Genomic DNA, 12,956 nt, shown 5'->3' with positions numbered 1-12,956 from the left:
CACATGCACTCGATTTTCATCTGGGACTCCTTCAGCGTTTCGTGGGGTTTTTTCGCAAAAAAATCCCAATCTAAACTGGATTTTTAAAAGCCCTCATGAATTATTCTCGATAAATTTTATCTTCGAACATTTCCCAAAGAAAAATCTGGTGGTGTTAGATCCAGTGATTGTGCAGGATATTGAAAAGGTTTGATTGAAGTTTGTCCGGGCATCTATCTGCATTTAAACAGCGATAAACCAGTTTATTTTGATACAAAAAATAACATATATTTACGCCAAATCGGGCCATATGGGATGTTGTGCGGTTCTAATGTTCTTCATTGTGTCGATTCAGAATATCGCAACTTGTAAACCGACAGTCATCCGACGAAATTATTTTTTCGTGTAAGGAACGAGCCTGGTTAGATTTATTTAAAACCCCGTGGCAAAATTCCATTTTTTTCACAGCATCCCCAGGGTGCAAATATTGGGAAATTTAACAACGTAAGGAAAATAAATGTTACAGTGCCAAATTTGCTTTAAAACTGAGTAATTTCCGATTGTTTTGAGCGATTTGATTTCTATTTTAACYGCACWCCMCTTGGTTTTCTGTCAGTAAGTGTTTTTGCAAACATGTTGAGCTTCAGGTAAAATTCCTACAGGGTGAAAAMTAAAATTGATAAAAGCTGCTCAAAAAATGGTTAAAAAAAGGAATGGTTTTTGATGTTTCGTTTGTCTCTTGTGCAGGGTGTTAAAAACGCTTTAGWTTTGCTGTAATTTRAWKYTMWAAATKRRMMRAWWWKSGAAATAKCGCKCCCATGTTGAAGCTAAAACTTCATAGTCGACTGAAGATAAAAATCCAATATRCATGGTTGCATTAGAAGTGGCCCMAACCGGAACTGCGCCCCGAAGTTTGGGATTCTGGCAGACCTTCAATTAAATCATGCAACCCTGTATATTATYGGATTGTTGCCTTAGCTCGACTATGAAGCGTTAGTTTCAATATGCTCGAATTTTGAAAATCGGTTCTATATGGAAAATGTTATTACTGCAAGACCAAAAAGTTGATTTTTTGGGCTCACCCTGTAGGTAAAATATATTCGAGAAAAATTCAAAAATTGTTTGAAGCTACAAGGCCTATCTTTATGACGTTTATCTTTTTTCATTAGTTTTTTCTAAAACGCGAACTGACTGAAAAAGACTTGGCAACTAGCTGAGGCCCGAAAACTTTTGACCTGACCCCGTATACTTGTACTGAAAACGATTCAAAAAGAAACTTTTGCAAAAAATACTTCTGTATCTCTTTCAACCAAAAAAAATATAAGTAAATTTTGAAATTTACATTTTTTGTTGGAAGTCGGAAGAAGGAAAAATCGAAAGATTGGCAAAGAACGCACAATGTTCTCCACAAGAATTTATTGCAATGCTGTCAAAAAAACATGTTTCGAGCGAATAAACTAGTCATCATCAGCGCGTTGCAGCCGCTGATTATAATATATTACAGTATTAAATTGCCAAAAGTTCAACTTCTTCATTTCTTGCGTGTTATTAGCAGTTTTTTGAGACAAAAACGTTCAACAACTTGATCAATTTGCAATTTTTCAAATCCAGCCAGCGAWTTCCTGCCAGATATCTGCAGATATTCTCTATCTGTGTCGACTAGGGATGGGAGAAAAACATCGATGTTAAACACATAGATGTGGATATTTGGGACTTCAGTAAAACATCGAACATGAAATGAAAACATCGGACATTTGATGTTGATACTAGATAGAAACATTTTTTGCGAACTCTGATAATGCCGATTCAAACGATACCGCGGCACGGTAAAACGCCTCTTTTTGCCGTCAGTTGACCGAAAAATGTAATGTGGCAACTATAAGTTGAATAAATTTAGTCGATTTTTAATGTCATAATACTAGTAAGATAACATTATTCAAGTTTAAGTTAATCAATTTGAAATTTGTATGCAACTGCAAACTATCAGAACATCGTTATTGTCAAACATCGATGTTTCCCTAACATCGATATTTCCTTTCGATGTCAACATCGACGGCTACCATCGATGTTAGAGGATCATCGATGTCCCATCCTTAGTGTCGACAGTATTTTTCTTTATAGAAACACACCTTTTTTCAGTAACGTTATTTAATCAAGTACTCATGTGGGCCGCGACTGACTACCTGTTAATATTTGCAAAGCTTGTTCGCTTAAGTAACTATTTACCCAGTTAAATTGGACGAATATTTGGAAAAAATTTGAATGAAATCTGTGAGAGTTTTTTAAAGGTTTAAAGCGTTAGAATTAAATGGCTCATTATTATTGTTATTATCAAGAACAAGGTCGACTTGAAGTCAATGATTGAAATAAATGAATAACTTGAGATGTGGCCGATTAATCTGAGTTTGCCACTGCAACTAATCAATTCCAGTTAGTTGATTTAGATTCGTGGAATCGACTGATTAACTCGAGTTTTTTTGGAAAAGCTGTTTGATTGGAACGAAAACTCCAAGCCCATCGTTCGCCTTCTTCAATTAATTTGGTAATGAAATGGTCAATTTATGTAAAATCTTTATTTAAATCAAACGAGTATGTCAAGGCTGGGGTCTATCTGTGTACATAAATTAATCCGATCGTTTATTGAGCTTGAAAATACCAACCGGCTCCAAAATATACAAGAAAGTAATTTTACAACCGTGTCCGATAATCATTTACATGATCAAATAAACAGTTTTCCATGCAATGTCTAGAAATTCTACGGGAAAATTAGTGGAATAGTTTCAGGCATTTGCTAGCGCTTCACTTTATTGTATAGTTTTAATGTTCTTCGATTAATCACTTCTATAAAACAGTGGAAGTCGCGGGTCGATAATGATAAATAACAACGAACATGCGGACGAAATCGATTCATTATTTACCAACTTATTTATCCAAGCTGAAAGTGGGACATCAAGGGGTTAAAACGAAGAACGGTTTAGGTTAATGATAATGTGAATTGCCACACACGGCAAGGTCGACGCAGTCGATAAAACTGAATTATAAATTTCCTTTTCGCTGATGAATCTATCTTTTTTCTACAACCATATACCGAGTTTTATCTTTCATTTTTTTGCGCAACCCCAGCATTTACAACAACTTTTCCGTTGTTTCAGGGGTCTTGGACATGACCGCAACGGAGAACACCATCCATTTTAGTGACCACACTAAGGACAAAGCCACGAAGGCTAAAGTTACTTTAGAAAACTACTACAGCAATCTGGTTGCCCAGCATGTAGAGCGAAAACAAAGGTCAGTTAAGTCTGTAGCCGCTTATCGATTATGGTTTCTCAAGGGTATTAAATTTGATTGCGCGCTGATCTATTAGTAAGTGATGCAAATTATAGTGCGGAATCAATCTGCTTCGTTTTATGCAGCTGTAATCTAAGTAACATCCAGCTGAAATCGCCTGGGTTCCATCTAGAATGGGAAATTTTTGCTAATGCTTTTTGAGACACCGTGTATAGTGTAAACTAAGGGTGGCATTTGGTGGGAAACATGGATGGAAAATTTTTGTGTTTGTTACAGATTAGCTAAGTTAGAAGAATCCCTCAAAGATGAAAGTCTGTCCGAAGAACAAAGGCACGAGAAACGGTTGCAGCATGCCCAAAAAGAAACAGAGTTCCTTAGACTGAAACGTTCCAGGTAATTAACATTTTTTTTTTTTTATAAATATTTTTACCATTTGATGAGCAAATCGCTACGCTCTTTCGCTTGTTTATGGTGCTTTCAGTTTTTTATTTAGTGAATGAATTTCGCCAAATATGTTTGAGGTGTGAATGTCTTTTTGCCTGTTGAATCACTCAGAAGATCGACTTTGCAAGGTTTCATAATGTTTTATCTAGCGTTTTCTGCAGTTTAAACACCCATAAAATCGATGAGTAACTGAATTTTTTTTTTTTTAATTGAATATTTAATGACCTTATAAATTTTGGAAAGATTTTGCTGGGTTTTAAGAATTGTGGAAATGAAAAGTATAAACAAAAGAACAAACTAGAATGAGGATTCAAATTTCATTATTATTTTGTCCATTTGTGGGGCAAAATTCTTCCTGAGTGTTTTCTTCTTCAGCGTAGTCACAATGTCAAGGTTTTTTCAAATTTCCGTATTTTGGTACTTTTATTTAAAAAAAAATACCACAAGCAAACAATCGAATTTCCGAATCAAAAGTTTATGGTGCTTTTTATGGTTTTCATTAAAAAAGAAACCGAGAAACCGCTTATCTGGTATTATTTACATCAACATTCTCATCCTCATATTCGAAAAGTTGCGTCAGAAAAGTTTCAGTGCAAAAAACAACTTTTCTACTGAAACACCATATATTTTATTTGCGACTTCAAAATTTCAATTTTCTTATTATACATAATATGAACGAAAATTGCGGTAGTTTTTTGGTTATTCGGCTTTTACTATGAAAATTCGCTTTTTCACGGTCCAAAAATTTCCCCATGGTTCTGCCAAATTTCAACATTTTCTGTCTAAACAGGACGGAGAAATTTTAGATTTAGCAACATGTCAAATCCGAATAACCGAAAAACTATCGCGCTTTTGGTTCATATTATGTACAACAAGAAAATTGAAACTTTCATAAGTCGAAAATAAAATAAAATATTAGGTATTACATTAGAAAAAAGGTGTTTTCTGCGCTCAAATGCAAGTAAGAACACTAACAATAAGACGACGAGAATTTTGAGGCGTAAATTCACTGTCCTCCAGCCTGTACCTGAATAATAAAAATCAAAGTATAAATTTTCATTAATTAATAAATTGTTGGAATTTTCCAGACTCGGTGTCGAGGACTTCGAGCCCCTCAAAGTGATAGGCCGAGGGGCCTTTGGCGAAGTCCGACTAGTCCAAAAAAAGGATACTGGCCACATATACGCCATGAAGATTCTTCGGAAAGCCGATATGCTGGAAAAGGAGCAAGTAGCACATGTGCGAGCCGAGCGAGACATTCTAGTGGAAGCTGATCATCAATGGGTGGTCAAAATGTATTATAGGTGAGTAGAAGAAGCTCAAGAAGCCAAAATGTTCATCTAGCACATCTGAGTGTGCACATTGAGGCTCTTGAGACGCATTAAAAAATGTATCTAACTCAATAAATCCTGCAGACACTCCACGATGTGCATATTTAGATTATCAGGCAGCCTTTAAACTGGGAGCATCCAATTAAAATTGGCATTTAAGTCGGTTTCCAGACGTGCCAAGGCAGCTGGTTTTAATCACTGTATCATATTTGAACTGTTACGTAAAAATGATTTGCATTTGAATTCGTTTATTTTCGCCAGCGGAAAGATAACACTTAAACCCACCTTAGTAATGTATGGAATTGATAGTTTGTTGTTTTTTTCAATATTTGCATGTTTTTTTCCCCCAGTTTTCAAGATCCGATCAATCTGTACCTCATTATGGAATTCTTGCCGGGCGGCGACATGATGACGCTTCTAATGAAAAAAGACACCCTTTCCGAAGAGTGCACGCAATTTTACATCACCGAAACGGCTCTGGCCATCGATTCAATTCACAAGTTAGGATTCATTCATCGGGACATCAAGCCGGACAATTTGCTGCTGGACGCCAAAGGCCACCTCAAACTGTCCGATTTCGGACTGTGCACGGGGCTGAAAAAATCGCATAGGACGGACTTTTACAGGGACTTAAGTCAGGCGAAACCGTCCGATTTCAGTGAGTAAAACACGACTTTTTACAAGAATGGGGTTGGAAAAAGCTTTAGTGATTACTGTGATGTTTAGCATGCTTCGCTAGAAAATTTGTCTTTAAATCTATTTATTTCCACAGACTAGTCGTCTCCCTATCTTAATCACATCCTTTCAAAATGTTACTCATATATTTTTCACATTTTAATCAAGGTGCTCGCGTGTCTCCTTAAGATAAGCCTCATAATTATGGTTGTTTGTCCTCTTGTAATTCGATAAAAATTCACTTACATGTTGCGCGGTAATGAGCGGTTATCTCATGTATGATTCCGCTTGTAAATACTTTCTTGGCTAACCGAAACTACGATAATTCAGGACAATTTGGGAACTAGACTGGAAAATCCATTTTACATTGTACACAACGCTTAATTTTTCGTTGATATTAGAAAGTTTCATTTCATTCTGCATTTATGGTTTCCAGTAAAAGTTCTGATGATTTATCTGCTTCTTGCCAAGTAACTGTTGTGTGGAACGTATTTGTTAATTAATCGAGTCAAGTCAGAATGGGTGATTTTTTTGCAGTTATAACGTCATCTCCCATGGATTCCAAGCGACGAGCAGAAAGCTGGAAGAAAAACAGACGAGCATTGGCGTACAGTACGGTCGGAACTCCCGACTACATTGCCCCTGAAGTTTTTCTGCAAACAGGGTATGGGCCGGCTTGCGACTGGTGGTCGCTTGGGGTGATTATGTACGAAATGCTTATCGGCTATCCGCCCTTCTGTTCCGAAAACCCGCAAGACACCTATAGGAAAGTGATGAATTGGCGTGAAACTCTCGTTTTTCCTGCCGAGGTTCCCATCTCTGAAGAGGCGAAAGACACGATAATCAAGTGAGTCGCCTCGAAAGAACCTATAAAGCAACCCATACTATTATTGCTTTTGCTTGTTTCAGATACTGTTGTGAGGCTGAGCGACGACTGGGATCTCAGAAGGGCTTGGAAGATCTGAAAATAATACCTTTCTTTAGGGGAGTGGACTGGGAGCACATCAGAGAAAGACCGGCAGCTATTCCTGTCGAAGTACGATCGATAGACGATACGTCCAACTTTGACGATTTCCCTGATGTTAAATTAGAAATTCGTAAGTGTCTGCTTGTGACAGCAAGCATTTTCAATTCTTCGCTTTCTCCAAATAATAACAATTTTTTGTTGTTGTTTCAGCTGCCGCACCTTTGCCCCAAGATGGCGAAATAATCTACAAGGACTGGGTGTTCATCAACTATACGTTCAAACGGTTCGAGGGATTGACGCAGAGGGGAACCCCGAAGAAAAACTAATCCAGTTGAACTTCCCCTGTTTCGCTTAAGTTAGAACAGAACTGTGTTGAACAAAGGAGAGTGATGCGGTTGTTGACTTTCCCTAGATAAACTTCCAAAAATCAACGACTGCAATTTACTTCTTTAAATTGCCCTGGAGTCGTTAATACTTGTAAGTCCCTTAGATGAATTTTCCAGCACTGGCTGCGAGATAATGGTGTGAATGTTCGGGCAAACAAGGGGAGAAAAAAGTTTCGCCAGTGTTTGTCGGCACAGTTATCCTGTTGTCATTGCAAGCATCTATTTTGTATTATATAAATTAGGTCTGAGCAGTAACTGCACTGTTTGCTTCGAAAAGAGCTGTGAAAAGCTGTAAGCTCGGGCTGTGTTTGAGTGTCACGGTAATCGAATAGGAACGAATCGGTCCATATTAAATTGTTTTTTGTACATAGGAAATAGTCAAAGTACAAACTAATCTTTTGATTTTTATCCAGCGACAGGTTTCTGTCTCATGAACAATCAGGATCGTTGAACGCTCAAAACTAGTATTGTCTAAGATAAAAGTGTAAACCCACATTTACGCCAGTTTTACAATTACGTTCTTTGGCCATTACAAATGAAACATCCTTCACTCTTTTTTTTTGGTCATGTAATTAAGGAAATAAAATTGTGCTTGTTCGAGTTTAAAATAGATAAATCGAAGGTTGACGATCTTGATTTTTCCCAATAGATCTAAATTGTTCGCAATTGCCAATAATTATTGTCCTATTGAACATGTCTCCTGACGCTGCCTACTTGAGCCAGAATTGGTAATCCCGCAACAAAGACAATCCGAGCAACCGTGTAAATGTTAATTTGTTTTATTGTTGCAAAGTGATACTTTTTTAATTTCCTTAGATTGTTTTTAACGTTTAGGCGCTAAGATTTACTATGATTGTCCTAAAATGAGGGCACCCACCTGGTTAGGTCAGCAGGCGAACTCTATTTTTCCTGGCTAAAGCCGAAAGATTAGTTGAAAACTAATATTTTCTGTTTCTGTCAGTGAGATCATGTTGGGTTTGGTGTTTTACACCTTCGCACGTGATAAATTGAGCGTTTGCGTTGCAATATTGGAATTTCAGGACTTACAATCATCAATGGAAACACTTGTGTAAGTAAAAAATTAAAGAAAAACAGGCAGGCAAAGGCTCAATATGTTTGTGATCTCCACTTATACAACAAAGATCGTTAGTTTTATACGAATTGAAACGGCTGGTATTTTTCGGAACGACGAAGTTGTGTATTTTAACTGTATAACATATTTTATTAGCCGAGTTTTAAATAATCAGAGCATGTTGGGTATTGATTAGAAATTGTTGTATAGCTATTAAACTTTATTTAGCACGAATGTTCTTGTGAAATTCCATTGAAAAGATTTCGTCGTAGCTCTCTATCAGTAAAATAGTTGAGGATTTGTGGCACCGAAAATGACAAAAAAACGGGCTTCGATCTGATGAAAGGAACGCAATGTTTAAGTAAATGGTCTCGCTAGCAGAACTTGTAAATAGTATATCTACTTCAAAAAAACCGTATAAAACTAAAAATTATGAAATAAATATTATGTGCTTTAACTGGGATATGTTTATTATTTCCTAAAATTCATCATTATACACGGAATCCCAAAAAAGCTTTTGTTTGTTTGTGACTCATGTTTACGAGGTGAGTAGAAGGATTTTAACTTGTACACAAGAAAGTGTCTGGGGTTTTTGATTATAGCAAACATGAGTAAAAAGGTGTTTTTTTTTTGTTACAAAAACGCTTTTTTTGTGTAGCAATTAATGGCCTTTCAAGTTGTTCTCTTAAGTTGCTTTTTTCTCTAGTGGTGTAGAAGTTAGGGACAAATCAATCCAATGTTACTCCCAAATCTGCACCACTGGCACACACAAAAATGAAATATTTTAGTATAAATACATATTCCCAATAGTCCATTTTTTTTCATTTGATTATCTGAAATAATTCCTAAATAAAGCGGAAAAAATGTAAAATCGCATCTAATCTAAAGTGAAAAATATTTGAAAAATGTAACACTCTGAAACAGCCACATTTTTGGAGCCACATTGTTATAGAGTTTTTATTCAACTTTTAAACGTAAAACGCGCGGTTGAATTGGCCACAACTGATTGGGATGCACTGTATATTTAATTAAGAAAATAACGAATATCCGTCCAATCTACAACTCGGCAACACTGAATAAACTTTGAGGAAAACCAACTGTTTTAAAAATGTGCACCAGAGCCTAACCTATTTGAACTAGCACATATAAGCCAACCTGACTCGTTTAAATGACATGCGCAAGTGTCTGTCATCAAAGTTCTCTATTTTTTTCTTCTAATTTTTTCAAAATTAAATGGGCGGATTTATAGATGATTAGTTTATTGTTTTTGCCAAACGATTCGTGTTTCGTGGATTTTCAGGGGCTATGAGCAGTGCGAATAACTGATTTTTTTATTGTTTGTTGCATTATTAGAGGATAGCACGTTAAAACGTTCCGTGTAATCCTGGCTAAACCATTTGAATTCATTGAATCATACGGATGTTTGCGTAGAGACAGTGAATATAATAGCTGACTCTTTTATAGTTACTCGTTTTGGTAAATAGAAGTTTGTTTTGAGTAATGTAATCTCAAACTCAGTTGCGCATGCCATTTAAACAACGAGTCAGGTTGGCTTATATGCGCTAGTCCTGATTGACGTCTCACAGTCATGAAACGTCACTTTTATAAATAATTGAAAACATTTTTGATTACACTTTTTTTCGATTTTTTCATATATAAACGAAAGTGAATTCAGGATTTTGGCTCTAAAGTGGTGGTTTCAAACAATCGCGAACACCTTCCGCAGTTTATTGCATTGAAACTGTAAAGAAGCATCAATAGGCAGGAAAACGCCCAGCAGCTTGTTTATTTTTAGTTCGAAACTCGACAAATTAATTGTGTCTCCCAATGGAGGATATTTTCCAGTGGTGCAAAGAGGGAAATGCTCTCCAGGTGCGGGTTTGGCTGGACGATCCCGAACATGACATGAACCAGGGGTGAGTAAAAGGCCAGATAACCATTCGTGAAGGCCATGGTTGTTGCGTCTCCATATAAGGTCACTCAATAAGTTGCTCAAGTAATGTTCCAATTACATTAATATACACATCAAGAATATGCAATATGGATATCCAACTCTATTGTCAAAATTCTAAATGTTTCTAGAACACAAGAAACGATAAGGCCTGTTTTTCATAAGTAAAACCGTTTGAATTGCCTGGAGGATTCAACCAAGTTGCTTACATGAGAGGATTTTTTCTAGAAACAGTGATTTTTCAGTGACGACCATGGCTTCAGCCCCTTACATTGGGCCAGCATGAAGGGACATATCAAACTAGTGGAAATGCTGTTACTCAGAGGCGCCCGAGTTAATGCCACCAATATGGGCGATGATACGCCTTTACACTTGGCTGTAGCCAATGGGCACAAGGAAATAGTGGGAATAGTAAGTCCCTATTTTACCGGGCAAAAGTTCACTTGGACTGTGTTATAAGTGAAAATCCAAAAATTGCAGCTGCTTCGACAAAGGTCAGATCTGAACTTTACAAACGAACACGGAAACTCACCGCTTCATTACGCCTGTTTCTGGGGCTACGCCAACATAGCTGAAGAGCTGGTGCATCAAGGAGCCAAAGTGTCCATCGCCAACAAGTACGGCGACACTCCTCTGGACAAAACCCGAGGCAATTTGGCGAAGGTTCTGCACGACATCGCCATAGAAAACGGGCAGGATCTGAAGAAGATTAAGTTCAAAGATCAGAGCTGGTTGGGTAAGAGTTTGTTTCAAATTGCTCGAGGAAAAGGACGAAATTTGTGCGTATTGCAGGCATGAAGACGCGGTCCAGGGACGCCACCCTTTCCCGTCACAAAGGCATCAATTTTAAGGACTTGGACCTGAAGCAGATGGTAGCGGACACGCACAGCGGGACCACTTATAGGGGCCGCTGGCAAAACAACGATATCGTGGCCAAGATTTTAAAAGTGCGCGACATCACTGCTCGAATATCTAGGGATTTCAACGAGGAATTTCCCAAATTGAGGATATTCTCGCATCCCAATATCCTGCCAGTTATCGGGTGCTGCAACCAGAAGCTGGTGGTCATCAGTCAGTACATGCCTTTAGGTAAGCGATGGACAAGAGAGTACAACAGTGCAATGGATTTGGAAGCTCGGTATATTAATCTGGTTGTTTATTGCAATTCTCGATTACACTTTAGGTTCCCTTTACGATGTTTTGCATGAGGGAAGCGGTGGAATAGTGGTGGATAACGCACAAGCCCTAAAGTTTGCCATAGACATTGCCCGAGGCATGGCCTTTTTGCACAGTTTGGAGCGAACGATTCCCGAATATTTCCTCAACAGTCGCCATGTGATCATTGAGGAGGACTTGACGGCGCGACTGAACATGGCAGACGCGAAATTTTCGTTCCAGGAAAAGGGCAGGATCTACTATCCAGCCTGGATGTCGCCGGAGGCGCTGCAGAAAAAAATAACCGATAGGTCAGCGCGTGGAAACCTTTTAGAACGTTTAACCGCAACTGAAAATCCTTTTTTATAGAAACTGGGAAGCTTCCGATATGTGGAGCTTTGCGATTTTGCTGTGGGAGTTGGCTACTAGAGAGGTGCCATTTCCCGACCAGAGTCCCATGGAGGTTGGGATGAGGATCGCGCTTGAAGGGCTGCGTATCAGCCTGAAACCGGGCATTTCTCCGCATTTGTCCAAGCTGATCAGAATCTGCATGAACGAAGACCCGGGCAAAAGACCCAAATTCGACATGGTGGTACCCATTTTGGATAAAATGACTCGCTAGTCGTCCACACAATCGGAAAAATGTAGTTGGGAAAGTTACAAGTGCAATTTAAAAATGGGGCACCAACTACATCTTGTGTTTCACAAGCATGTGTTCATTTCGTTTTTCACTTTACTAGACCGATAAGTTCCAATCTGATATTTCTCTGTTTGTCTGCTATCGACGCAAGTTGCGAAACATTTGTGTGCGAAAAGTGGGCGAGTGTAGAGAGTTTGATGCTTAAAAATCCAAAAATTCTTGAATAGACCAGTAGAGAAGCTTATCGACGATTACTAAGTGCCTTCTAGTGCCTTTAACACACTGTAGACTATTAACTAATTAATTGTGTAGACACTTTGTACGTTTTTTAAATCAATCGCGTTTAACTTTTTAGATTAGTTAGATGCGATGTTATTTTTGTAACTTATTAATTTATTAAATCGGTGTATGTTTGAATAATGTGTTCGTCCGTTGTATAAAGATAATAAAAACCTATAACATTTTATGGGCTTTGTCTTTCCTTTGCCAAGCAGTCAAACAGGAAAAATAAAGGAAAATGTTCAAAAGCAGGGATATTAAACAAACATTAGAAATTTGTGCAATCGCTTAAGTAAAACAGTTCGCTCCGAGATATAATAACAACACCCTAAAAATAATTTCTGTTGAGCAGGAAGAGGAAGTTAAATTGATAGTGGCCGATCATCCAGCCATAAGAATTTGTCGTTTAAGTACTGCAACCGAACTACTATACAGGGTTATTCACGCTATACGGCACGGGCGTTTGCGACTAGCCCGTTTGTTTTTTGCAAAGTAATATTTGATGAATCCACAGACGCTTATCGGCACATTTTAAAAATATTTTTGTAATGTTCAGTGTCCCAAAAGCCCTAAAAGTATCAAACTTGTGTTTTTCTAAATGAAATACCCTATATATTATAGCATTTTTGGATTCTCTGAGCAAAATAAGTGTTTGTTTTAATAAGATTTATAATGTCTAAATATAAAGGTTTTTAAAATAATTTGAATTTTATCAAAATCTAATAATATTTTCATGTGTCAAAAACTTGCGAATTATTTAAGTTATGTAAAAGTAATTCGAAATGTAGT

At 37.5% G+C, this 12,956-nt stretch overlaps 2 protein-coding genes across 8 annotated transcripts in view; both read left to right on the top strand.

Annotated features, from left to right (window-relative positions):
• Positions 1-8,599, top strand: part of LOC109544786 (serine/threonine-protein kinase tricornered) — a 46,429-nt gene extending 37,830 nt beyond the window's left edge. For all 7 annotated transcript variants that reach the window (XM_019915122.2, XM_019915119.2, XM_019915121.2 and 4 more), the window contains 7 exons: positions 3,132-3,267; positions 3,544-3,660; positions 4,800-5,015; positions 5,393-5,700; positions 6,255-6,564; positions 6,627-6,814; positions 6,895-8,599. In XM_019915122.2, coding sequence (XP_019770681.1) covers positions 3,143-3,267; positions 3,544-3,660; positions 4,800-5,015; positions 5,393-5,700; positions 6,255-6,564; positions 6,627-6,814; positions 6,895-7,010 — 1,380 coding nt within the window. In that variant the 5' untranslated portion in view covers positions 3,132-3,142 and the 3' untranslated portion in view covers positions 7,011-8,599. The remainder of the gene's footprint in view (positions 1-3,131; positions 3,268-3,543; positions 3,661-4,799; positions 5,016-5,392; positions 5,701-6,254; positions 6,565-6,626; positions 6,815-6,894) is intronic.
• Positions 8,600-9,377: 778 nt separating this feature from the next.
• Positions 9,378-12,352, top strand: LOC109544881 (integrin-linked protein kinase). The gene is made up of 6 exons (XM_019915294.2): positions 9,378-10,058; positions 10,339-10,504; positions 10,574-10,829; positions 10,886-11,182; positions 11,277-11,559; positions 11,618-12,352. The coding sequence occupies exons 1-6, from the start codon at positions 9,970-9,972 to the stop codon at positions 11,868-11,870; spliced, it is 1,344 nt and encodes a 447-aa protein (XP_019770853.2). The 5' UTR covers positions 9,378-9,969; the 3' UTR covers positions 11,871-12,352.
• The last annotated feature ends 604 nt before the right edge of the window (positions 12,353-12,956 follow it).

This window comes from Dendroctonus ponderosae, unplaced genomic scaffold, assembly GCF_020466585.1.
Source record: "Dendroctonus ponderosae isolate FM_Combo_2020 unplaced genomic scaffold, Dpon_F_20191213v2 Dpon_F_20191213_8, whole genome shotgun sequence".
NCBI lineage: Eukaryota > Metazoa > Arthropoda > Insecta > Coleoptera > Curculionidae > Dendroctonus > Dendroctonus ponderosae.
The sequence above is the reverse complement of the archived record's forward strand: the minus strand, read 5'-3'. Positions and strand labels throughout refer to the sequence as shown.